The sequence below is a fragment of the Pristiophorus japonicus genome, chromosome 21 (genome assembly GCF_044704955.1).
Source record: "Pristiophorus japonicus isolate sPriJap1 chromosome 21, sPriJap1.hap1, whole genome shotgun sequence".
NCBI classification, from domain to species: domain Eukaryota; kingdom Metazoa; phylum Chordata; class Chondrichthyes; family Pristiophoridae; genus Pristiophorus; species Pristiophorus japonicus.
The window spans coordinates 28,891,242-28,918,116 of NC_091997.1; the positions used below are offsets into that span (position 1 = coordinate 28,891,242).

Sequence of the window (26,875 nt, forward strand, 5' to 3'; positions counted from 1 at the left end):
GAGCAGCTCGCTATATTCAATCAATGTTGGAGGTTCAAGATTCAGTCAACACCCAGCTTTTGAAATGACGCTCGGAGTGGACTGAATGGAAATATTTGCCAACTGTAAGTATCTGGGAATACAATTTGAAAAAAAAAACCCTAGCAAATTCCCACTTGGTAAGTGTGTTGGCCGGTGTGAAACGGAGCTAAGCAGATCAGCAAGATCCCAGGTTTGATCCCTAGTAGCACTGTTTCTGTAATCTCCCTATCCCTGTAATCTCCTCCAGCCCCACAACCCAAGATCTCTGCGCTCCTCTAATTCTGCCCTCTTGAGCATCCCTGATTATAATCGCGCAACCATTGGCGGCCGTGCGTTCTGTTGCCTGGGCCCCAAGCTCTGGAACTCCCTGCCTAAACCTCTCCACCTCTCTTTCCTCCTTCAAGACTCTCCTTAAAACCTATCTCTTTGACCAAGCCCTGCCCTAATTTCTACTTAAGCAGCTCGGTGTCAAATTTTTATCGCATAATATTCCTGTAAAGCGCCTTGGGACGTTTCACTACGTTAAAGGTGCTATATAAATACAAGTTGTTGTTGTTTGATATCGGACAGTAATCGGTGGACGTTGTAACTGACCTCAATCCCTCTTGGTTAGGGAAGGAGAGGGGAGCGACTGCTGCTGAAAACTGCAAGTGCGTTGACGTTGGGTGAAGCACAGAGCATTGGCTTGGTACTGGTTGTACTGGGTCCGGCAGCCCATTGGCTATGAGTTCAGCTCCCACCATGGCACGTTGTGAAATTCAACTCAATAGATCTGGTTGGTTGTGGGCTGGCAGCCGGGATGTAGGCAAGAAACCCAACTGGTTCTCGAATGTTCTTTAAGAAAGGGCACTGGACCTACCGCCCCTCCCGTTCGACACGATGTGGTTGACATCAGGACAGCGGGAGATGGCCATTCGTGGCCCCAGAGTCAGGAACCTCAGGAGTTTCAGGAATTTGTGCATATGGCATGAAACATCAGTCAATGGGAGCGTGCGTTCGATATTCTCCCGCTTGCTCCCAATGATCCCTGATGCACGCCCCCTATGGGATTCTTTGTGCTGAAGTACAAATTTGTATAATTACCCTTTATACTGTTAAATTTCCTGCTTCCAGTAATTGTTTACATCCTTTAATGCGCTGCTTCCTGTTGTCGACTGGCAACTGTTCAATATATTATCATCATAGGCAGTCCCTCGAAATCGAGGAAAACTTGCTTCCACTCTAAAAGTGAGTTCTCAGGTGACTGAACAGTCCAATACGGGAATTACAGTCTCTGTCACAGGTGGGAAAGGGTGGGTGGGGAGTCTGGTTTGCCGCATGCTCCTTCCGCTGCCTGCACTTGTTTTCTGCATGCTCTCGGCGACGAGACTCGAGGTACTCAGCGCCCTCCTGGATACTCTTCCTCCACTTAGGGTGTTCTTTGGCCAAGGACTCCCAAGTGTCGGTGCGGATGTTGCATTTTATCAAGGTGGCTTTGAGGGTGTCCTTGAAACGTTTCCTCTGCCCATCTGGGGATCGCCCGCCATGCAGGAGTTCCGACGATGAGGTCCAACACCACCTCCAGTGCACCAGCGCAGCCTTCAGTCGCCTGAGGAAGAGAGCATTTGAAGATCAGGCCCTCAAATCTGGCACTAAGCTCATGGTCTACAGGGCTGTAGTGATGCCCGCCCTCCTGTATGGCTCAGAGACATGGACCATATACAGTAGACACCTCAAATCGCTGGAGAAATACCATCAACGATGTCTCCGCAAGAGTCTGCAAATCCCCTGGGAGGACAGATGCACCAACATCAGTGTTCTCGCTCAGGCCAGTGGCCAGAGCACTCTACCACTGACCAGGGCTCTATATCAGTGACCAGGGTTCTATACCAGTGACCAAGGTTCTATACCAGTGACCAGGGCTCTATACCAGTGACCAGGGCTCTATACCAGTGACCAAGGCTCTATACCAGTGAACAAGGCTCTATACCACGATCAGGGCTTTATACAACTGACCAGGGCTCTATATCAGTGACCAGGGCTCTATACCAGTGACCAAGGCTCTATACCAGTGACCAAGGCTCTATACCGGTGACCAAGGCTCTATACCAGTGACCAAAGTTATATACCACTTACCAAGGCTCTATACCAGTGATCAGGGCTCTATATCAGTGACCAGAGTTCTATACCAGTGACCAAGGCTCTATACCAGTGACCAAGGCTCTATACCGGTGACCAAGGATCTATACCGGTGACCAGGGCTCTATACCAGTGACCAAGGCTCTATACCAGTGACCAGGGCTCTATACCAGTGACCAGGGCTCTATACCGATGACCAGGGCTCTATACCAGTGACCAAGGTCTATACCAGTGACCAGGGCTCTATAGCAGTGACCAGGGCTCTATACTAGTGACCAAAGCTCTATACCGGTGACCAGTGCTCTATACCAGGAACCAGGGCTCTATACAACCTGGATTTCCACCCACTGGATCACTATCAAAAAAGAGAAACCAGTTATTATTAACTAAAATCAGCACCTAAAATGTAAAACAAATCTTAAAAGTCAAAAATATTTTGAAATCTCCTTCTCGGCGAATGTTTGCTGTTCTCGCCTGCTGAGTCTCCTGTCATAACAAGCTTGCCCCACCTGCAAAGTGCGTTGCGGACCTCTAGAGACTGACTCATTATTTATATTTTTCTAACAAAAGACGGCCACATTCCCTGGCGCAGCCCACAATGACATCATCATGACCGAAGGGGTCAGAGGGTGGTCAGCACTCGATGAAGTGAAGGAAAAAAAACCAACCAATCCCGCATAGATCGCCTTCAGCACACCTGCCGTTTCCACGGTTCCAAAATACCCAAATTATTGCGATGCGTTCAAATATTTTTCTTGTACAGGAGTGGGGCATTTTTATTTTAAAGAATAATATCAATTTCAGTAGGAATAATTACACCATCCCGGAGCTCTTTCCTTCAGAAAAGTTTAATTGTGTAGTCCCTAAAGCTTTTGTCTAATTGCTCCACTACATCTGTGAGATATTAAAACCATGTGTTGAGTTCAGAGGGCTGATTATAAACGTAGTGGTGAGTCGCCTTCTTGCCGAACTGAGTGTCTCGCTGGGCCATTTCAGAGTCAACCACATTGCTGTGGGCCTGGAGTCACATATAGGCCAGACCGGGTAAGGACGGCAGATTTCCTTCCCGAAAGGACCTCAGTGAACCAGATGGGGTTTTTAACGACAAAAAGCTAATTACATGGTCACCATTACTGACACTCATTTATTTAATTAATTCAATTTAAATTTTATAGCTACTCTGTTGGGATTTGAACCTGGATTCCTGAATTATTAGTCCAGGCCTCTGGTTTATAAGTTCAGTAACATAACCACAATGTCAAAGACCCAACCTTGACAGTAAAGTAGAGTAAGACTATTAGGGGGAGGCAATCTCACTCCATTTCACTCGAGAGTCAGATCAGACTTTAGCTCTGGATTTTTCTGAGCATAGGTTTAGCATCAGAACTGCTTCACAACCACACACACCCTGTAATATAAATATCTGAGATTGCTGGATGCTGTGTTGGAGGATTGAAGATTTATGTGGATGAATAAGCTAAACTGAATTGAATGGCCTTCCTCATCTGTATTTAACTTTTGATCTTTTAAATATAACAATGCTCTTTATTTCTACACCTGTGAGCCCACCATGTAGCAATCGTTGGCAATGAAAACATTTTTCTCTTAATAGACCAGAGTTACAATACTTCATCTGTCTGAATGTAATTGTCCCTGTAATTGAGTTTGGTAATAACTTGGATTGCACAAGAAGAAGAATTACTGTTGGATTAAAAGTCAGATCCCTGTGTCCAGCATTTCTGATTTTGAGATCTGTCCAAGTAAAATGTTAAGTTTCATGTCAGTTTTTCATTTCCTGCTGATTCTGCTGAAGATCTTCACAGCTACAAAGAGATTAGCTTTAAGAATCTGACTTTAGGGGTAGAGAATGGCCAGTTCTGGAGAGCGAGACAAGTATCTGGATAGGTATAAGATCAAAAGTTTGTGTCAGGATTGTTATATATGTGGACTTGTATTTACTCTGTACAGCCACCAAAGGGCTCATCCCTTGGAGTCCCAAGGGATCCCATAATCTCTTGGGAGCACAGGTATTTAAGGAGGCTTCACAGGTTGGAGAGGCACTCTGGAGACCTGCAATAAAAGACTACGGTCACACTTTACTTTGAGCTCAGTGTCCAGTCTAACTCTTTCTCCATACACAACAAGGATAACTATAGATAAAGGGCAAACCCATCTTTGTTGTGGTGATGTTGCAACCATGAGTAACAAAACAAGCAGTCCATCTTTTTATCTTACCATTTTTTACAGTCAATTAATTTGGGCTAGACTCCATTCATTCCACCGAAATAAACACATTTCCGGCCAACACCTTAATCTTCAACTCGTTTTCTTATCTTTTATTTGTTTGTTGATGGGATGTGGGCGTCACTGGCAAGGCTGGTGTTTAATGCCCATGAGAAAGTGATAGTGAGCTGCCTTGAACCTTTGCAGTCCACGATACTTCTTTGTAGCAGTTTGGTACAACTGAGTGACTCGCTGGACCATTTCAAAGGGCAGTTAAGTCACCCACATTGCTGTGGGTCTGGAGTCATATATCGGCCAAACCGGGTAAGGGTGGCAGATTTCCTTCCCTAAAGGACAATTAGTGAACCAGATGGACTTTTACAACAATCCTGTAGTTTCATTGTCATGATTACCGACACTAGGGGGGGGGGAAATTGCATGGCACCCCCGTTTGGGGTGAAAACATTTGCGGGAGTGCGAAAGTATCGCTGAGCGCTGCCCAATTCCAGCAGATGCAAACTTCCAGTTTAGCGCTCCAGGGGAGAAGTGGAATGCTAAATCAAGAGCTACCACTTCCCTTGGAGCGCTAAAGCACTCAGGAGGGGCGGTAGCGGTGCAGCGCTGCACAACGTCGAGACAGCGCTGCCGGGATCGGAGGCTCTTTCCCTCCCTGAAAATGAAGGGCCCTCACTGCATGCTCTGCACTGCCAACGCAATACCTTGTCGCCGACAGCAACCGCAATCCCCCACGATCAGCCCCAAGCACTCACCAATCATAGCCGAAGAAAAGGAAAACAAAAATGCTCAGAATGTTGTTCTGAGAGTTTTCACTTACCTTAGCAACAATCCCTTGAAATATCACCCCCAAGTGGCTCGACCTACCTTACAACGCCACCTACAGCTGCCGGTGTTGAGACCCAGAGATGCTGCAGGGGGGCAGAACTGAAGTTTGGATCCACGGCACTATGCAGCTAGATTGCATCACGATCTCCAGGGCACAGGAGATCATGGCACCAGGAGTTACCACCGCCACGAACCTCCACAGCAAGTTCACAGGCATCGGTACTCTCGCCATGCTTGGTCACAGAGCCAGTCACACACCTGTTACTGCCCCCAGAGGCATTAACAGGAGGTGCAAAGGAGGCTAATTTTCCAGCCCTAGGCTTTTAATTCCAGATTTATTTAATTAAGTGAATTTAAATTTCCCAGCTGCCATGGTGGGATTTGAACTCACATCTCTGGATCATTAGATTGGGTTTCTAGATTACTAGTGCAGTAACTTGACCACTATGCCACCGTACCTTTAGTTATGGATTTCTTTGGGTTCACCTGTTTCTGTGACATTCACCATGAGGACTTTTTAAAAAAATTCATTCTGATTGGTGACACTGGAAAGCCTGGTATTTATTGGCCATCCTTAGTTGCCCTGAGAAGGTGATGGTAGGCCACCTTTTTGAACTCCAACTCACGGTGTGATACAACTTTGTGGTTTTCTAGGCCAAATTAACCTTCTCTATACCTTCAGCAATCCTATATAAGATCATCTCGCAGACATTTCCTTTCCAGGTTAAAAAAGCCCCAAATCCTTCAAGTCGTTCTAGATAACTCAAGACCCTGACATCAGGGATTGGTTTTGTGGCTGTTTTCCACATTGCCACCAAGTGCTCGTGTGTCTCTGTGCCGAGCTTCACTGGCCCTGTCTGCACTGTGTGCCTTGTGTCGAGTGGGCCAATACTCCCTGGAGTTTAGAAGAATGAAAGGTGATCTCATTGAAACATACAAGATTCTGAGGGAGATTGACAGGGTAGATGCTGAGAGGTTGTTTCCCCTGGCTGGAGTGTCCAGAACTAGGGGGCACAGTCTCAGGATAAGGGGTGAACAATTTAAGACAGAGATGAGGAGGAATTTCTTCACTCAGAGAGTTGTGAATCTTTGGAATTCTCTGCCCCAGAGAGCTGTGGATGGAGTGGCTGAATATATTCAAGGCTGAGATAGATAGATTTTTGGAGTTTAGGGCAATCAAGGGATGTGGAGATCAGGCGGGAAAGTGGAGTTGAGGTCGACGATCAGCCAAGATATTACTGAATGGCGGAGCAGGCTCGAGAGGCCGTATGGCTCCTATTTCTTATGCTCTTATGTTCTTATATACTGTTTAGGGACTGCATTCGTCGTCCAATGGGATAAAGTGTTTCTGCCTGACCGAGAGGATGTCGGAAGTTTCACCTTTCAGGCCACATTGTGTCAAGAAGGTCGGATCGTCTTCAGTTACAAGGATGTGAGTATGTAACGGGTACGCAGCGATGGGGAAACATAGAAAATAGATGCAGGGGTAGGCCATTCGGCCCTTCGGGCCTGCATCACCATTCAATAAGATCACGGCTGATTGGAACCGGTTCTGGGGGAGGTGGGACCAGTACAAACCAGACGGTCTGCACCTGGGCAGGACCGGAACCCATGTCCTAGGGGGAGTGTTTGCTAATGCTGTAGGGGAGGAGTTAAACTAATATGGCAGGGGGATGGGAACCAATGCAGGGAGACAGAGGGAAACAAAAAGGAGACAAAAGCAAAAGACAGAAAGGAGATGAGTAAAACTGGAGGGCAGAGAAACCCAAGGCAAAAAACAAAAAGGGCCACTGACTATAAAGGGGCTGCAGGAGGGGTCAAAACTAAAAATCATGGTTTAAAAACTAGGATTAAAACACTCTACCTAAATGCACGCAGCATTCGAAATAAAGTAAATGAGTTGATGGCACAAATCATGACAAATGGGTATGATTTGGTGGCCATTACAGAAACATGGTTGCAGGGTGGCCAAGACTGGGAATTAAACATACAGGGGTATCTGATGATTTGGAAAGATAAACAAGAAGGGAAAGGAGGTGGGGTAGCTCTGTTAATAAAGGATGATATCAGGGCAGTTGTGAGAGACGATATTGGCTCTAATAAACAAAATGTTGAATCATTGTGGGTGGAGATTAGAGATAGTAAGGGGAAAAAGTCACTGATGGGCGTAGTTTATAGGCCCCCAAATAATAACTTCACGGTGGGGCGGGCAATAATAAAGAGAATAATGGAGGCATGTGAAAATACTGCCTGCAGTAGTCATGGGGGATTTTAACCTACATATCGATTGGTCAACTCAAATCGCAGGGGTAGCCTGGAGGAGGAATTCATAGAATGCATACGGGATTGTTTCTTAGAACAGTATGTAACAGAACCTACAAGGTAGCAAGCTATCTTAGATCTGGTCCTGTGTAATGAGACAGGAAAAATAAACGATCTCCTAGTAAAAGATCCTCTCGGAATGAGTGATCACAGTATGGTTGAATTTGTAATACAGATTGAGGGTGAGGAAGTTGTGTCAGAAATGAGCGTATGATGCTTAAACAAAGGGGACTACAGTGGGTTGAGGGCAGAGTTGGCTAAAGTAGACTGGAAACACAGACTTAACGATGGCACAATTGAGGAACAGTGGAGGACTTTTAAGGAGCTCTTTCATAGTGCGCAACAAAAATATATTCCAGTGAAAAAGAAGGGCGGTAAGAGAAGGGATAACCAGCCGTGGATAACCAAGGAAATAAAGGAGAGTATCAAATCAAAGACCAATGCGTATAAGGTGGCCAAGGTTAGTGGGAAACTAGAGGATTGGGAAAATTTTAAACAACAGCAAAGAATGACTAAAAAAGCAATAAAGAAAGGAAAGATAGATTACGAAGGTAAACTTGCGCAAAACATAAAAACAGATAGTAAAAGCTTTTACAGATATATAAAACGGAAAAGAGTGACTAAAGTAAATGTTGGTCCCTTAGAAGATGAGAAGGGGGATTTAATAATGGGAAATGTGGAAATGGCTGAGACCTTAAACAATTATTTTGCTTCCGTCTTCACAGTGGAAGACACAAAAACCATGCCAATAATTGTTGGTCACAGGAATGTGGGAAGGGAGGACCTTGAGACAATCACTATCACTACGGGGGTAGTGCTGGACAGGCTAATGGGACTCAAGGCAGACAAGTCCCCTGGTCCTGATGAAATGCATCCCAAGGTATTAAAAGAGATGGCGGAAGTTATAGCAGATGCATTTGTTATAATCTACCAAAATTCTCTGGACTCTGGGGAGGTACCAGCAGATTGGAAAGCAGCTAATGTAACGCCTCTGTTTAAAAAAGGGGGCAGACAAAAGGCAGGTAACTATAGGCCGGTTAGTTTAACATCTGTAGTGGGGAAAATGCTTGAAACTATCATTAAGGAAGAAATAGCGGGACATCTAGATAGGAATAGTACAATCAAGCAGACACAGCATGGATTCATGAAGGGGAAATCATGTTTAACTAATTTACTGGAATTCTTTGAGGATATAACGAGCATGGTGGATAGAGGTGTACCAATGGATGTGGTATATTTAGATTTCCAAAAGGCATTCGATAAGATGCCACACAAAAGGTTACTGCAGAAGATAGAGGTACGCGGAGTCAGAGGAAATGTATTAGCATGGATAGAGAATTGGCTGGCGAACAGAAAGCAGAGAGTCGGGATAAATGGGTCCTTTTCGGGTTGGAAATCGGTGGTTAGTGGTGTGCCACAGGGATCAGTGCTGGGACCACAACTGTTTACAATATACATAGATGACCTGGAAGAGGGGACAGAGTGTAGTGTAACAAAATTTGCAGATGACACTAAGATTAGTGGGAAAGCGGGTTGTGTAGAGGACACAGAGAGGCTGCAAAGAGATTTGGATAGGTTAAGCGAATGGGCTAAGGTTTGGCAGATGGAGTACAATGTCGGAAAGTGTGAGGTCATCCACCTTGGGAAAAAAAACAGTAAAAGGGAATATTATTTGAATGGGGAGAGATTGCAACATGCTTAGGTGCAGAGGGACCTGGGGGTCCTTGTGCATGAATCCCAAAAAGTTAGTTTGCAGGTGCAGCAGGTAATCAGGAAGGCGAATGGAATGTTGGCCTTCATTGCGAGAGGGATGGAGTACAAAAGCAGGGAGGTCCTGCTGCAACTGTATAGGGTATTGGTAAGGCCGCACCTGGAGCACTGCGTGCAGATTTGGTCACCTTACTTAAGGAAGGATGTACTGGCTTTGGAGGGGGTACAGAGACGATTCACTAGGTTGATTCCGGAGATGAGGGGGTTACCTTATGATGATAGATTGAGTAGACTGGGTCTTTACTCGTTGGAGTTCAGAAGGATGAGGGGTGATCTTATAGAAACATTTAAAATCATGAAAGGGATAGACAAGATAGAGGCAGAGAGGTTGTTTCCACTGGTCGGGGAGACTAGAACTAGGGGACACAGCCTCAAAATACGGGGGAGCCAATTTAAAACCGAGTTGAGAAGGAATTTCTTCTCCCAGAGGGTTGTGAATCTGTAGAATTCTCTGCCCAAGGAAGCAGTTGAGGCTAGCTCATTGAATGTATTCAAGTCACAGATAGATAGATTTTTAACCACAAAGGGAATTAAGGGTTACGGGGAGAGGGCGGGTAAGTGGAGCTGAGTCCACGGCCAGATCAGCCATGATCTTATTGAATGGCGGAGCAGGCTCGAGGGGCTAGATGGCCTACTTCTGTTCCTAATTCTTATGTTCTTATGATTATTCACCTCAGTACCCCTTTCCTGCTTTCTCTCCATACCCCTTGATCCCTTTAGCTGTAAGGGTCATATCTAACTCCCTTTTGAATATATGTAACGAACTGGTCTCAACAACTTTCTGCGGTAGAGAATTCCACAGGTTAACAACTCTCTGAGTGAAGAAATTTCTCCTCATCTCGGTCCTAACTGGCTTAACCCTTATCCTTAGACTGTGACCCCTGGTTCTGAACTTCCCCAGCATCAGGAACATTCTTCCTGCATCTAACCTGTCCAATCCCACCTCTCATTCTTCTAAACTGCAGTGAATATAGGCCCAGTCGATCCAGTCTCTCCTCATATGTCAGTCCTGCCATCCTGGGAATCAGTCTTGTGAACTTTCGCTGCACTCCCTCAATAGCAAGAACATCCTTCCTCAAATTAGGAGACCAAAACTGAACACAATATTCCAGGTGAAGCCTCACCAAGGCCCTGTACAACTGCAGTGACTTCCCTACTCCTATACTCAAATCCCCTAGCTATGAAGGCCAACATGCCATTTGCTTTCTTCACCGCCTGCTGTACTGCATGCCAACTTTCAAGGACTGATTTACCATGACACCCAAGTCTCGTTGCACCTCCCCTTTTCTTAATCTGTCGCCATTCAGATAATATTCTGCCTTCCTGTTTTTGCCACCAAAGTGGATAACCTCACATTTATCCACATTACACTGCATCTGCCATGCATTTGCCCACTCACCTAACCTGTCCAAATTACCTTGCAGCCTCTTAGCATCCTCCTCACAGCTCACACTGCCACCCAGTGTCATCTGCAAACTTGGAGATATTACACTTAATTCCTTCATCGAAATCATTGATGTATATTGTAAAGAGCTGTGGTCCCAGCACTGAACCCTGCAGCACCCCACTAGTCACTGCCTGCCATTCTGAAAAGGATCCGTTTATCCCGACTCTCTGCTTCCTGTCTGCCAACCAGTTCTCTATGTCAGTACATTACCCCCAATACCATGTGCCAACGCCTTCACTCCCACTGAAAATAATAGCAAGTCTTCTTGTAACTCACCATCACCTGTTATTCTGTTGACTAACTTTGACAGTCCCACTCTTATCCTATGACAAAGGGCGTCCCAGCCCAGACAGAAAGACATTTGGATTTATTTATAGAAGCAAGGATCATCAGATGATGACCCAATCACCTGAACAACAAATATATTTTTTCAAAAGCATTAGAAGTTGGTTGTATAAATCACATCCATCGCGATATTCAGTGCTGGAGGGAGACGAGGCAGAATGCAAATTTTCCAAATTTGCAATCCCATCAAGCGCCTGTATCGAAAACTTGAGCGTGCAATGTGCACAATTTCCGACACAGGTTAGACAATTGTGCACATTGCAGACTCGAATTCCTGACATGTGTTTCTGGAGGGCGAGTCTCCCTGCTTGGTGGTGTTAAGTCATAGGAAAATTACCCCTATCATTGTACATCTTCTTGCTTGGGCAGTGAGCATCAGTCGGTTATTCGACTATGAGTCATTGCAACTGAACCTGAACCTTTCATCACTCTGCCGTTGAGTAGATTGTTTCCCCTGGCTGGAGAGTTTAGAACTAGGGGGCATAGTCTCGGGATAAGGCGTTGGCTTTTTAAGACCGAAATGAGAAGGAATTTCTTCATTCAGAGGGTGGTGAATCTTTGGAATTCTCTGCCCCAAAGAGCTGTGGATGCTCAGTCATTGAGTATATTCAAGGCTTAGATAGATATATTTTTCGAGTCTAGGGGAATCGAGGGATATGGGGATCAGGCGGGAAAGTGGAGTTGAGGTCGAAGATCAGCCATGATCTTATTGAATGGCGGAGCAGGTGTGAGAGGCCGTATGACCTACTCCTGTTCCTAATTCTTATGTTCTTATGTTTTCATCCAGCGGGACTTATTAGACAGTAATCACGGGCACAAACTCTGGCAGATATTGTTCTCCCCACTCTCTGACCAAGGACTTTGAAATCAGTCACATAAACCCACTCACAGCTGAGATTAGTTAACGGAGCACCGTTTAGGGATTAAACAGCAAATGTCTCGGTCTGTATGGCCATAACTGCACAGTGGATTTAGCCACAAGAGTGATTCGCACATTGAGTACAAGGGTATGAAACTCACATCTTGAGATGGTCTGAAACAGTACAAAAATCTTGGCATAGTCAATGCTAAAACATTGGTGAACACTGAAGACCTAAGATTTCAACTCAAGATGGAATGCAGAAAATTCTCAACTTGGAAACAAAAAAAAAATTATTGTATTCTTTTTGCAACTCATAATTTGTTGGCGAGAGAAAGCTTGAAAGATTATACGCCATTGTGGAATTGTAAATGTTTTAATAATTAGCCCCAAATGCACCCAACTTGGAACCACAGAAGAATAGAGGTTACAGCACCTGCGTGACATTTCCTATTCTTGTACTATCTTTCCTTGCGTGGCCTCTCTCAGGGAAACTGGCCGATAGGTGCCAATGAGGCCTGAATTGTAGTGTTTGGCGGTGATCTGCAGGCCAGAAATTCCTGACTATAAATGGGGGGCTACTTTGAGGTTTTGGAACCGATAGAATTCTAAAAGTTATAGATATTTAACTGGTGAAGTTAAAGGGCCAAGTGGTAGAGATTGGAAGACACACTGGGTAAGATACATGTTGGGGCCGAAATTGCCTCTCCCAATAAGGCCTCAGGCCATCGGATAGCGGCGACCATGGGGCGGCACGGAATGGATTTTGCTGTCGGTGCACTCGGTGTGAAATGGTGACACAGCCGCCCTTAAAGGGGAAGGCGCACCGCCGCGGCCGCCATGTTATTTTATTTTGTCGGCCGACTGCCAGGTCAGCCCGACAATTATGGCCCCCGGATTCGGCCGGGCCACCAACAGGCAGCTTGGCACCCCCTCTTGGGTGCTAGGACGCTGGCCCGGCCAAAACACTCCCTGGTGGCCAGTGGACCTAACTAAAATATCTGCAGAGTTCACAGCGGCCCTCCCCTTTAACTGAAGGGGTGAGACGTGGTGACGCGCCAGCGCGATGACATCATCAGCGCGGAGCTGATGGCTGACAGCTGCGGACACTCCGTCCCGCCCCCACTTCCGCCTCGCTAGTGACCGCCACTGTGCTCTGCCCCCAGTTCCCCCCTCATGATGATCAATGCTGGAAAAAAAAACCCTTGGAGCTGAATTTCGCCGGATAGGCCAGTGCGGCTGCCAGAACACTTCAAAAAGGGCAGCTGCGGAGGGCAATTTCTATTCCTTTGTCTGTTCGGGTGGTCCAGTCGATTAGGTGCACTGTCCAAATGCATACAAGTCCAGCCTATACTATAATGATGAAAATCTCCTCTCACTGCTCATGTTATGACTGTACGTTAATTAGTTCAACTAGTCTTGACCTCGTCCCCTGTGGGCATCAGGTCACTGCAGAGAACTGGCGAAAAATTGGCACTAATTTGACAATCTGATTCAGAGTGGTGTGGGAAATGGAGGTGCTCTTCTGAGTTGGGGCTTAAGACATATTGGGCCACAGGAGAAGTACGTTTTTGCACAGGATTACACGGGATATACGGCACAGAAACAGTCCATGTGGGCGTTTGTCCTCCACTCGAGCCTCCTCCCTTCTTTCCTCATCTAAATCTATCAGCATAACCCTCTATTCCTTTCTCCCTCATATGCGTGTCTAGCCTTCTCTTAAATGCTCTGCTGCTATACCGGATGTGGGAGCACTCGGTACTGATCCTTGGTTCCCCAAGTAGAAGTGTATTATTCTGCAGCACTCTTATCCCGCACCTCAGAAATTCATCAAAAGAATTATTAGAAAAGTATCTGAGAGATATTTTGTCAAAGAAGTGGGGTATCCAAAGCGGCTGTGGCAATGTCATCATAATCTTGGAAACAGTGTCTGAACATTTTGCATTGACTCTCTCCTCCTGTAATGTACTTGCTTCATGGGTTCTTTGCTTAAGAATTCATAGCAACACATTGCTGTTCAGAACTAGTTGGTTTATTAGCAAAAGGGTTAACAATCACACTACACATTACCAGTTCATCCACCAGGCTCACAACCATCTGCCTCATCGTGGATCCCCCGAACCCAACTGGCTGGGGTTTTATTGAGTCACTCCCAACTCAACAATTCCAGAAACCTGTGAGCATCCTCATTAGTGCGTACATCACACCTCCCCTCCAAAAGAACCACCAAGATTGGTCTCTGTCATGGAAATCATTTTTCTTTTCTCTCGTATATATATTCCTGAACCAATGAGATTTCATGTGTTCAGCCCAGTCCAGCATCAAATTACCTCACTGAGAGATTTATTGATTTAATGGATAAATGGTTGGGCCACTTTCACTCTTTGATAGCAAGCACAGCGAAGTTAAGTGAGTAATAAAATGGTACAAAACAAAGGCTTCCACCCCCCTCCCCCCTTCTCCACCCCCCCCCCCGCCTTCTGCAACCTCCCCCCCTTTCCAACCTCCCCCCCTTTCCAACCTCCCCCCCTTCTCCAACCTTCCCCCCCTTCTCCAACCTTCCCCCCCTTTTTCAATCCTCCCCCCTCCAATATTTCTTCCCCCCCTTCTCCAACCTCCCGCCCACCCCTGTGTGGTTCCCCCTTCAATAAGCCGACATCACAATTAAAGCTGCACTCACCTTTCACAAAGCATTGGAACCAAAGTTGTTCTCTTCACCAACTGTTGCAGAAGATCAGGAAATCGAGTTAAACCACCATGAGAAAGAAAGACTGCATTTCTATAGCGTCTTTCATGAACTCTGGCTATCCCAAAGCGCTTTACAACCAATGAAGTATTTTTGAAGTACTGTTGTAATGTAGGGAAACTGATTTATTTTGGATTTCAGATTCAGTTTTTTCAGATTATCACTAAGAATATCACAGAACCCATTGTGGGCACATTGTACAATTGCGGGCACAATATATACATGAGTTACTTGAGTAGAAAGCATGAAATGCATCAGAACCTCTCTTCAAACCTAAGCCCATTTCTTTCTTATTCCATTATCTGAATATCCAGATAGCACTAATATACACTAATCAGATACTAATATACACTGTTGTTTTTTCTTTAATACTGATGAAGCTTTAGTTTTCCTTTGTATTTTTTTTTGTGCGGCAATGAAATAATCGCGCCAAACCTTTTAGAAACCGTTGCTTTTGATGATGGTGAATATGGATTGTGGTAATTTGATTCCCAACCCTGGAGGCAACACTTCACAGAGAAGGAATCGCTGTTAGATTCAATCTTCAGACCTGCTCTCAATCGGCTATTCTGTAGATGTGAAAAGAGACAATTGCTATAGAAACAGCCATAAAAGAATTCATTCCAAAGAAACTCGTAAAAGCCGCCTGCAGCTGGCATTGTTAGTTTCTAAAATACATTAGAGTGGAGAGAAAGAGGCAAAGTCTGAAGTGGTTTGTGTTCTTCACACTGAGAGATGTCAGTGCTGGGGAATTAAACTTCTGCCATCCGGTGTTAGAATCAAGAATCCCAGATTAGCCATCGAGCAGGTTAGATGCAGAGCAGGGGCGTCTCGAGACTTTTAACTTTGTGGCTTATTTAGGTAAATAACGTTCAGCGTCCAAGGCCCCACACATAAAGATTAAATTCCTGTTCCCGTTAGTTTTCACGAACCTCAAGCTTCTGATACCGACAGATCTTGGTGTTCTGAGGCAACAGAATCAAGGACTGATTTGTAAAACCTCCAGGTCCGCAACATTCAAACAGAACAAGCTAGCAAATAAAAAAGAAAGAAAGACGTGCATTTAAATAGCACCTCACACGACCACCAAACGTCTAAAAGCGCTTTACAGCCAATGAAGTACTTTTGGAGTGTAGTCACTGTTGTAATGTGAGAAACGCGGCAGCCAATTTGCGCACAGCAAGCTCCCACAAACAACAATGACCAGATAAATTGTTTTTTGTTATGTTGATTAAGGGATAAATATTGGCCCCAGGACACCGGGGATAACTCCCCTGCTCTTCTTAGTAGTACCATGGGATCTTTTACATCCACCTGAGAGAGCAGATGGAGCCTCAGTTTAACGTCTCATTCAAAAGACAGCATCTCCGACAGTGCAGCACTCCCTCAGCACTGAACTGGAGTGTCAGCCTAGTGGGATCTGAACCCACAACCTTTCTGACTCAGGCAAGTGTGCTACCCACTGAGCCACAACTGACACAATAAGAAACGTAAGCACAAATAGGTCTAAGTTACTCGGGTTTTGAGGTCCAGATGTCTGAGGATCAACGGCCATATGTGGCCACCGGGCTGCCAGTTGGTGATACATAATGTAGAGCGTAGATGTATCTATTCTGTCCTGGCCCCAATGTCAGCGGAGTGACTTCCTACTACAGCAGTGTGGCTATTCCAGTTTCCACATCTCCCACTTTAATGCCAACTTGTGGATACGCTCATACTCTGAATTCATGCTGAATTAGTATTGGGTCCAAACTCCCACTGAGCTATTTCACTTGGGATCTTACAGCTCGCAGAAAGAGCAAACCTGAGCCATCAGTCTCGAAGGCTAGGCCATCACGGAGAAAGGACAGTGTGCTGACCACTGCATCATCCGATTTGTAAGAATTTTCAGCTCTAGTCTTGCGGTCACAGGCTTTGGACAGATCCTTGAGATTTATTTTAATGAGGCATCCTTCAATGTCCTGCCAATCTTTTGTTCATTTGTTGGGTGTCCACTACCCATACACAGCCTTCACTGGAACTCCAGCTATGGGAAGCTGCACCCTTCTATAATTCCATTATACAATGCTCTTCATCGCACATGCACGCACACATTCACACTCACACACTCTTGCACTCACACACTCACACATTCATACTCTCACACTCACTCATTCACACAATCGCACTCACTCTCGTACTCTCACACTCACTCATGCTCTCACAGACTCTCATACACTCACACAGTCACTCATACACTCGTACACTCATTCACTCACACTCTCACTCATACACTCATTCACTCACACACACACAATCACTCACACACATTTACTCACACTCATATATTCACACACATTCACACTCACACATTCACACTCACACACTCACTGACACACACACACTCACTCACACACAGATTCACACTCTTGCATTCTCACACTCACTAATACTCTCACACACACTCACTCAAATTCACACACACACTCACTCACACTTACACACTCACTCACACACAGACTCCCACTCTCACACTCACTCATGCTCTCACACACACTCACTCATGCTCTCACGCACACACTCACTCACACACACATTCACACACATTTTATTGAGAACTCATAAAAGAAAAGAGCTCTATAAACTAAAGGATGAAAAAGTCAAAATAAGTGCTTGATTCAAACTATTTTTCAAATACTCAGTGTTCCTCATTCTGTATGGTATCTGACCTGATTGGCAGAGAGCATGTCATGAAGCTTCATAACCTCTGTGGTTGAAGAATTGGGGAGAAAAGAATGGGCAGTTCACGGCATTGTCAACCTACACAGATGAAATGAATGGCTGGATGTTAATGTCGCTTTTTAATCTATTCTCCAGGTTCCAATAACTGTGACTCAGATCAATTCTGCACAGCATCCTGTCAAAGTAGGACTGTCTGATGCCTTCATGATAGACCATGAGGCTCCACACGTTCCTGGTAAGTAAACTGCATTTCGAGCGAGCTCAATAAATCAATATGGCAAATGAAACTGAGAGGACAATGCTGCAATTGGACTCACTGTCAAAGTCCAAAAATTGGCAAATTTTATCATTCCCTTAGCACACTTGTCTTTCAAGCTCAGCAAATAAATCCTTAACTTGCCTTTGTTACCTCTAGACGTGACTATTCCAACTTCCAATGCACTCCTGGCCGGCCTCCCACATTCTACCCTACTAGAGGTGATCCAAAACTCGGCTGCCCGTGGCCTAACTCACACCAGGTCCCGCATCATCCCAGTTCTGACGAAGGGTCATTGACCCGAAATGTTAACTCTGCTTCCTCTCCACAAATGCTGCCTCACCCGCTGAGATTTACAGCATTTTCTGTTTTTAGCCCTGTGCTCGCTGACCTACATTGGCTCCCGGTTAAGCAATGCCTCGATTTCAAAATTCTCATCCTTATTTTCAAATCCCTCCATGGCCTCGCCCCTCCCTATCTCTGTAATCTCCTCCAGCCCCACAACACCCCCCAGGATGTCTGCGCTCCTCTAATTCTGCCCTCTTGAGCATCCCTGATTATCATCGCTCAACCATCGGTGGCCGTGCCTTCTGTTGCCAAGGCCCCAAGCTCTGGAACTCTCTGTCTAAACCTCTCTGCCTCGCTTTCCTCCTTCAAGATGCTCCTTAAAACCTACCTCTTCCTGCCGTAATTTCTTCATTTGTGGCTCAGTGTCAACCTTATCTGTTTTGTCTTGTAACACTGCTGTGAAGCGCCTTGGAATGTTTACTACGTTAAAGGCACTATATAAATAAAAATTATTATTAGTTATTATTATTATTAATAGTTGCTTCCACAGAGGAAACAGCAAACTTTTTGTACAAGTACTATGTGTAGAGGTGAAAAGAAAATCAACTTGTATTTACATAGCGTTTTTAACGTAGAAGAGTGTTCCAAGACGCTTCGCAGAGGCATGGGTAAGAAAAGGGACGTCAACCCAAAGAGAGTAGCAAGAACTTGCATTTTTATGCGGACCAGGCTCGAGGGGCTGAATGGCCAACACCAGTTTCTATGTTCGTAAGAGGGTAGATATCAGGAGTATGAAGAGGCAGGGCAGAGGGATTTAGGGAGGGTTTAGAAGATGAAGGCATGGCTGCAAGTGGTGAGGTGAAGGAATGGGGTAATTCACCAGAGGTCAGATACCGAGGAATAGAAAGTTCAAGGGGAGGGCTTGTCGCATTGGAGGAAGTTACAGAGATAGGGAAGAGTGAGGTCATGAAAGGATTTATAGAGACCCATCTCTATCTCATGTTGGTTTTCCATAGGCTATCCTACTCACTATTTTTTATCTTTGTGGTGATTCCCATCCTTCTTCAGGTAAGAAACTCAGTTTGATCACAAAATGTGTGAGAAAAAATATTAAAACAGGCGTTGCCATCTTCTTCCTCTTCTTTGCACTTTGCAACTGAGGACCAACAATGCTCATCCCATAGAAATACAGATGGTATGAAACCATGGGATTAAAACCTTCCAGTGTCAGCTGTGGCTCAGTGGATCGCACACTTGCTTCTGAGTCAAAAAGTTGTGGGTTCAAGTCACACTCCAGGAACTTGAGCACCAAAATTTTGGTTGGCAGTGCTGAGGGAGTGCTGCATTGCCGGAGGTGCCGTCTTTTGGATGCGAGGTTAAACCGAAGCCCCGTCTGCTCTCTCAGGTGAATGTAAAGGATCCAATGGCACATTTTTGAAGAGCAGGGGAGTTATCCCCGGTGTCCTGGCCAATATTTATCCCTCAATCAACATAACAAAAACAGATTACCTGGTCGTTATCACATTGCTATTGGTGGGAGCTGGCTGTGGGCAAATTGGCTGCCACATTTCCTACATTACAAAAGTTCTTCATTGGCTGTAAAGCGCTTTGAGACATCCGGTGGTCGTGAAAGGCGCTGTATAAATGTAAATCTTTTATTTTCTGGTCAAGGTGAAGTTGATCCATCTCTTGTACAGCGAGCCTGCGAGTGTTCATCAGTTTCTATTTCTAAGACCTTTCTGACAAGTTGTACCTCATAACAATCCCCTTGTAGAAAGTGTCTTGAAAAACAGTTCCATTATCTTAATTTGCTTTTATTGGCAAGGTTCAGCCTTGACCCAGTTACTCGTTCATTCTCTCAGTTAATCAACCGGGTAACTTCAGACTTCTCCCAGTTGCAGCCATAAGCATTTTCCTTACCCTTGGCACAGCATTTTTTTTTGTCTGACAAAAACATTTGAGATGCATTAAAATCAACTTTTATTGGTACAAGAACAGTTGCAGACTGTAAGTGCTGTCTCGAAGCAGAATGACCCAGGCCCGAATGATGGCTCACATTTGGTCTAAAATACTTTCACACACAAAAAAAATCATTCACTTTATTCTGAAATTTATCACCTTTAAGAAGCCGTATATTTTATTTTGAGGATGCTTGAGGCATCATGTTGCCACGGCCTTTGAGAGTTTGGTCCCGCCTGCCCTCATCCACCCGCTGAGCTCTTGGTCTCCTGTAGAGACGTCGAGGAGAGAGGAGAATTGGAGGGTCATCCCCGGGCCACACTCACCGAGGTATGAGAAATGGTCCATGTTGTCCAGGGCCGCGCCGTGGATCTTGATGACTGGGGGGGCAGTGCTGTACGATGAGGACAGGCTGGTGGAGGACCTTTGTCTTACAGATGTTTAGCGTAAGACCCATGCTTTCGTACGCCTCAGTAAATGCGTCGACTATGTCCTGGAGTTCAGCCTCTGTATGTGCGTAGACACAGATACCTGGGAGTCCCTGGCCAAAGACCGCCCTAAGTGGAGGAAGTGCATCCGGGAGGGCGCTGAGCACCCCGAGTCTCATCGTCAAGAGCATGTAGAAATCAAGCGCAGGCAGCGGAAAGAGCGTGCGGCAAACCTGTCCCACCCATCCTTTCCCTCAACGACTATCTGTCCCACCTGTGGCAGGGACTGTGGTTCTCGTATTGGACTGTTCAGCCACCTAAGGATTCATTCTAAGAGTGGAAGCAAGTCTTCCTCGATTCCGAGGGACTGCCTATGATGACACTCACACATGCCCTGGGATTAGATCAGAGTAGCATTGGCAGATGATGGGAGTAGGTCGTTCACTCTCTTGGGCTCAGTTAGTCTGTGCACTGGAGGGGTGGGGAGATTGGAGAGAAGTTAAAATTCAAATAAACTTGGTAGTGTTTTTGATATTTAATTACCGATGGTAACAGGCAGGGTAATAAACCCAATTTTGACCCCTTAGGTATACATGAATGCTGATCACTTGAGTAAGGTACCAGAGGATGAGTGTTGCTCAGGTCTCATCGCCGAGAGCATGCAGAAATCAAGCGCAGGTAGCAGAAAGCACGCGTGGCAAACCTGTCCCACCCACCCTTTCCCTCAACGACTATTTGTCCCACCTGTGACGGGGACTGTGGTTCTCATATTGGACTGTTCAACCACCTAAGGACTCATTTTTAGAGTGGGAGCAAGTCTTCCTCGATTCCGAAGGACTGCCTATGACGATGATGATGACCCCCATCTCAAGTGAGAAAGAAAGATGGAAATTAGTGGGGTGACCCAATAAAAAATAATACAGCAAAGCAAATTGAACATGCTCTGCTTTCTGAGTTAGTGCATCTCCCTTGAAGCTAATGTTTAGACCATGAGAATCCCGAAAGGATTCCGCTCTAGTAATCCAAAGATCACAACGTTCTTCTGTTAAATTCTGGCAAATTCTAAGTTCCAATCACTGAGCACTTTGCAGCCCAATAGAAACTGTGATTTGTCCCCCAAATCATTTGCTGGTGTTAGAATACTACAGCACAGAAGGAGGCCATTCGGCCCATCAAATTTGATGTTTACAGTTTTGGGGCTTGGAGTGTTTAATGTTTTGAGTTTTAGCTTTTTTTTATATGATATTCAGAAATGAGACGACAAGTCTTCTTCACTTTTTTAGGATTTGGTTGAGTAGAAGATACCACATTTTTTGTCTTACAGCACTCGTGTGAAGCTGCCTTGGGACATTTTAATATGTTTAAAATGCTAAGTTGCTGTTGATGCATAAAAGCCTAAAGTGAGCAATTAAATGACCTAAAGTAAAATCTACTCTTTGTTCAATGTTATTGCCACAATTATTTTCACTCTGACATTAAAGTGCAGGGGGCTGCTGGTGTGATCTTGAGCAACCGTGGTGCAACAGTACATCGGGTACTCACTCCACCCTCCCTCCCCCGCCCCCTCCTCATCGAGTGGCGCTGAGGACCGCAGAGCTCCCCACCCACATAGTGCTGTATAATGTGAGCCCAGATATGGTGAGAGCCTGATTAAAGCCTTGATTCGTGTGTAAATGAGGGGTAGCGATTCAAAAGTGACAGGATTATGAAACGATCCTCCACTTCGACCAGGTGGCATTGCTCCACAGACTACAGAGCATAATTGATGTACTTATGTGGTCATGCATGCCTCTAGCCCACAATCCTTTGGGGAAGGGAGCGAGTTCCAGATTCCCACAACCCTTTGTGTGAAAAATTGCTTCCTGATTTCACTCCATATGGCCTAGCTCTGATCTTAAGGCTATTTTTTTTAATTATTCATTCTCGCGATGTGGGCATTGCTGGCAAGGCCTGGATTTATTGCCCATCCCTAATTGCCATTTCAGAGGGCAGTTAAGAGTCAACCATATTGCTGTGGGTCTGGAGTCACATATAGGCCCAGAACGGGTCAGGACGGCAGATTTCCTTCCCTAAAGGACATTAGTGAACCAGATGGGTTTTTACGACAATTTCATGGTCACCATTACTGACACTAGCTTTTTATTCCAGATTTATTTAATGGACAGGTTTTAAATTCCCCAGCTGCCGTGGTGGGATTTGAACTCACATCTCTGGTTACGCCCTCTTGCTCTGGACTTTCCCACCAGAGGCAGTAGTTTCTCTGTATCTGCCCCATAGAATCCCTTTATCATTTTAAACTCCTCAATTAGATTGCTTCTCAACCTTCGAATTAGCCAAGTTTATACAACTTGCTCTCGTGATTTGACTCTTTAAACCCTGTTACAATTCTGGTGAATCTGCGCTGCACATCCTCCAAGGCCAATATATCCTTCCCAAGGCGTGGGGCCCAAAACTGAGCACAGTACTCCAGGTTCGGTAATCATTTAGATGAGTCAATAAACTGACTCCATCTGCTTTCTCAGCTGGACGTAAAAGATCCCATGGCACTATTCGAATAAAAGCTGGGGAGAACTCCTCATATCCTGGCCAGTATTCATTCCAAGCCAACACATCCAAAGCAGCTTACCTGGTCATTTATCTCATTGTTGTTGGTGGAATCTTATTGTGCGCAAATTAACTATCGGTTTTGCCGACACAACAATAGTGACTGTGCCACAAGAGTAATTCATCGGCTCAAAAGCACTTTGGGGAATTCTTTGCTCCAAAGGGCTGTGGATGCTCAGTCATTAAGTATAATCAAGGCTGAGATAGATAGATTTTTGGATTCTAGGGGAATCAAGGTATATGGAGATAGGGCATGAAAGTGTTGAGGCCGCAGATCAGTTATGATATTGAATGACGGAGCAGGCTCGAGGGGCTGAATGACCCACTCCTGCTCCTAATTCGTATGTTCTAATTGGCCATCCTGAGGACTCAAAAGGCTCTTTCTTTCCCTGACTTGTGTTGCTCCAAGTGACTAATGCACAGCGTGCTGAATATTTGTTATAATGAGCGGGGTCTGCCTCTCATTATTGGGCGAGGTCAGCCTCTCACTCCACAGGTGCGTTCAGTGCCTGATGCTCAACAAGCCCGAGCTCCCAACGTAAATGAAAGAAAGATAGGCTTGCATTTATATAGCACCTTTCATGACCTCAGGAGCGTTTTACAGCCAATGAAGTGCTTTTTGGAGTGTGTTCACTGTTGTAATGTGGAAAACGTGGCAGCCAACTTGCGCACAAGCAAGCTCCCACAAACAGCAATGTGATAATTGAAAGAGCGAGTGAGTCAGTGAGTGAGGGAGGGACGGAGAGGGCAGGGTGAGGCGGGGAGGGAGGGAGAGAGCGAGCGAAGGAGTGAGGTATGGAGGGAGAGAGGGAGGGAGACTGTTATTGCCCTGCCTCACTCCAGGTGCAGGGTGGGGTGGGGAGGAAGGGAGAGAGCGAGCGAAGGAGTGAGGTAGGGAGGGAGAGAGGGAGGGAGACTGTTTGTACACTGCTTCCTGCCCTGTGCAGGAACGAGTGTGGAGCAGGTAGGTGGGAGAGAGAACGAGGCAATCTGTTTGTACAAAGGGCAGCCAGCCTGTGAGTGGCAGCTTCTGTCCCTGTACAGAACGGAGTGTGGAGGGAGGAGGGATAAAGAGAATTTATCCTTCTCACTGGGACAGATGCCCTCTCTGTAACAAATGGGAAGTGATAGTTGAAACTGTTAGTACAAGCGTTGTTTTATACTTGTGGTAAATAAGACTTTCAATCCTTTCTGAGTGTTCGTACTCTATTCTTTGGGCAAGTGAATAAGGTAATGTCAAAGTCCATTGAGTTAAGCAGCGTTGGCTCGGAAGAGTCGCAAGTGAATATTGCTTGGATTTCCAAACCCTTGAAAAGCCCTGCGATCTGATGATTGGAACTTGCAACCGTAATGGATTCGAAGATGAAGATAAGGAGAATTGAGTTCCATGGGTCACAGTGTAGATTTAAACAAAAGAGAAGAAATGAGATTCGAGAACGAGAGTGGAAAACAATTTACACCGAAGACAGTGTGCTCAGTCAACCCTGGAGGCATCACAATCGATAAACTGGAGGTCTGAGACAACGCTGCAAATGTGGCACTTTTAAAAGATGAATGTGCGACTTTTTAATTGAACTGTTAATGGATCTCCTCTGCCGAGGCCCATGGAAAGTCAGGACAAAATAAATTACCCTCAGAATGCATTATAACGTTACAACAATCACTACACTCCAAAAGTACTCCATTGGCCGTAAAGCGTTTTGAGACGTCCAGTGGTCATGAAAGGTGCTATATAAATGAAGGGTATTGAATATATTTAAGGTGGAGATAGACACATCTTTGAGCGATAAGGGAGTAAAGGGTTATGGGGAGCGGGCAGAGAACTGGAGCTGAGTCCATGATCAGATCAGCCATGATCTTATTAAATGGTGGAGCAGACTAGAGGGGCCAAATGGCCTACTCCTGCTCCTATTTCTTATGTTCTTATGTTCTTTAATGATGATGCAGTGGGTATATACGGTGAAACCTGTGAAGGACAGACACTTAGGGTACTGGCATCAGTTGCCTGTTACTTTTTTTTTCGTTCATGGGATGTGGGCATCGCTGGCAAGGCCGGCATTTATTGCCCATCCCTAACTGTCCTTGAGAAGGTGGTGGTGAGCCCCCTTCTTGAACCGCTGCAGTCCTTTTGGTGAAGATGCTCCCACAGTGTTGTTAGGGAGTTTGGTTCCAGGATTTTGACCCAGCAACAATGAAGGAACGGTCATATATTTCCAAGTCAGGATGGTGTGTAACTTGGAGGGGAACTTGCAGGTGATGATGTTCCCATGCGCCTGCTACCCTTGTCCTTCTAGGTGGTAGAGGTCGCGGGTTTGGGAGGCACTGCTGAAGAAGGCCACTCGAGTTGCTGCAGTGCATCTTGTAGATGGTACACACTGCAGCCACGGTGCACCGGTGGTGGAGGGAGTGAATGTTGAAGGTGGTGGATGGGGTGCCAATCAAGTGGACTGCTTTGTCCTGGATGCATGTTTTGGAGCTGCACTTGGCCAGGCAAGTGGAGAATATGCCATCACACTCCTGACTTGTGCCTTGTAGATGGTGGAAAGGCTTTGGGGAGTCAGGAGGTGAGATACTCGCCGCAGAATACCCAGCCTCTGATCTGCTCTTGTAGCCGCAGTACTTATGTAGCTGGTCAAGTTAAGATTCTGGTCAATGGTGACCCCCAGGATGTTGATGGTGGGGGTTTCGGCGATGGTAATGCCGTTGAATGTCATGGGGCGATGGTTGGACTCTCGCTTGCTGGAGATTGTCATTGCCTGGAATTTGTGTGGTGAGAATATTGACCTCTCTGCTAAGGGACATAGGTCCTTCCTATTCACTCTATCTATGCCCTTCATAATTTTATACACCTCAATCAAATTTCCCCTCAGCATCTTCTGTTCCAAAGAAAACCTATTCAGTCCAATCTTTCCTCATAGCTAAAATTTCAGAGGGCAGTTAGTGGCCAATCACACTGGTGTGGGACTGGGGTCACCTATAGGCCAGACAGGGTAAGGACAGTGGACCCTGGCTTGACCCCGCGTTCTGCTCGGTTAGTGCCTCTTGGTTAGGGAGAAGATAACTAGCCAAACTTCCTGGTCCAGATCATTTCTCAGTGGCACCTGCTGGAATTGCACCAGTATGAACATCAGTTGAGTACAAATGGGGCCCATCCATGAGACTACCCAGAGCTGCACAGCATACTGACACTCACTACGGTTCACACATGATCAGTAATGGCCTCTTTGCTCAGGTATCAAGGCATACTCAGACCCATGGAACCGTGCCCAAAGAAGAAAGACTTACGTTTATATAGTGACTTTCACGACCTCAAGACGTCCCAAAACGCTTTGCAGCTAATGAAGTACTTTTGAAGTGTAGTCGCTGTTGTAATATCGGAGATCCAGCAGCCAATTTGCGCGCAGCAACTCCCACAAACAGCAATGCGATGATGATCAGATAATCTGTTCTGAGGTGTTGGTTGAGGGATAAATATTGGCCAGGACACCAGGGAGAACTCCCCTGCTCTTCTTCGAATATTGCCATGGGATATTTTACGTCCACCTGAGAGGGCAGACGGGGCCTCGGTTTTGCGTCTCATCCGAAAGACGCGCCTCCAACAGTGCAGCGCTCCCTCAGCACTGCACTGGGAGTGTCAGCCTAGATTATGTCCCTGGAGTAGGACTTGAACCCACAACATTCTAACTCGGGCAGTAGAGCCAAGCACTGAGCCAAGGTTGATACTGTGACAGAGTGGAGGGGAGAAAATTAACAATAACAAAACTCAGCCAACACAAGATGATTAGTAGTGTACATCTGTTCCTGACTGTTTTAAACAAGAAGTGATTTGGAGAGCAATCCTTTATTCCCCAACAGTGAACTGTAATTAATGAAGTACAAGGTTAGGTCAGTTTCAACTGATGGTTTGGGATTAACGTTCAATCCT

General features: G+C 45.7%; 1 protein-coding gene across 1 annotated transcript in view; it reads left to right on the plus strand.

The window, feature by feature from the left end:
• The window catches only part of LOC139233885 (plexin domain-containing protein 1-like), a 328,432-nt gene that overhangs the window by 166,052 nt on the left and 135,505 nt on the right, over nucleotides 1–26,875 (plus strand). Inside the window, exons 6-7 of the mRNA XM_070864521.1 lie at nucleotides 6,519–6,637; nucleotides 17,551–17,650. Of these exons, the coding sequence (XP_070720622.1) occupies nucleotides 6,519–6,637; nucleotides 17,551–17,650 (219 nt within the window). The remainder of the gene's footprint in view (nucleotides 1–6,518; nucleotides 6,638–17,550; nucleotides 17,651–26,875) is intronic.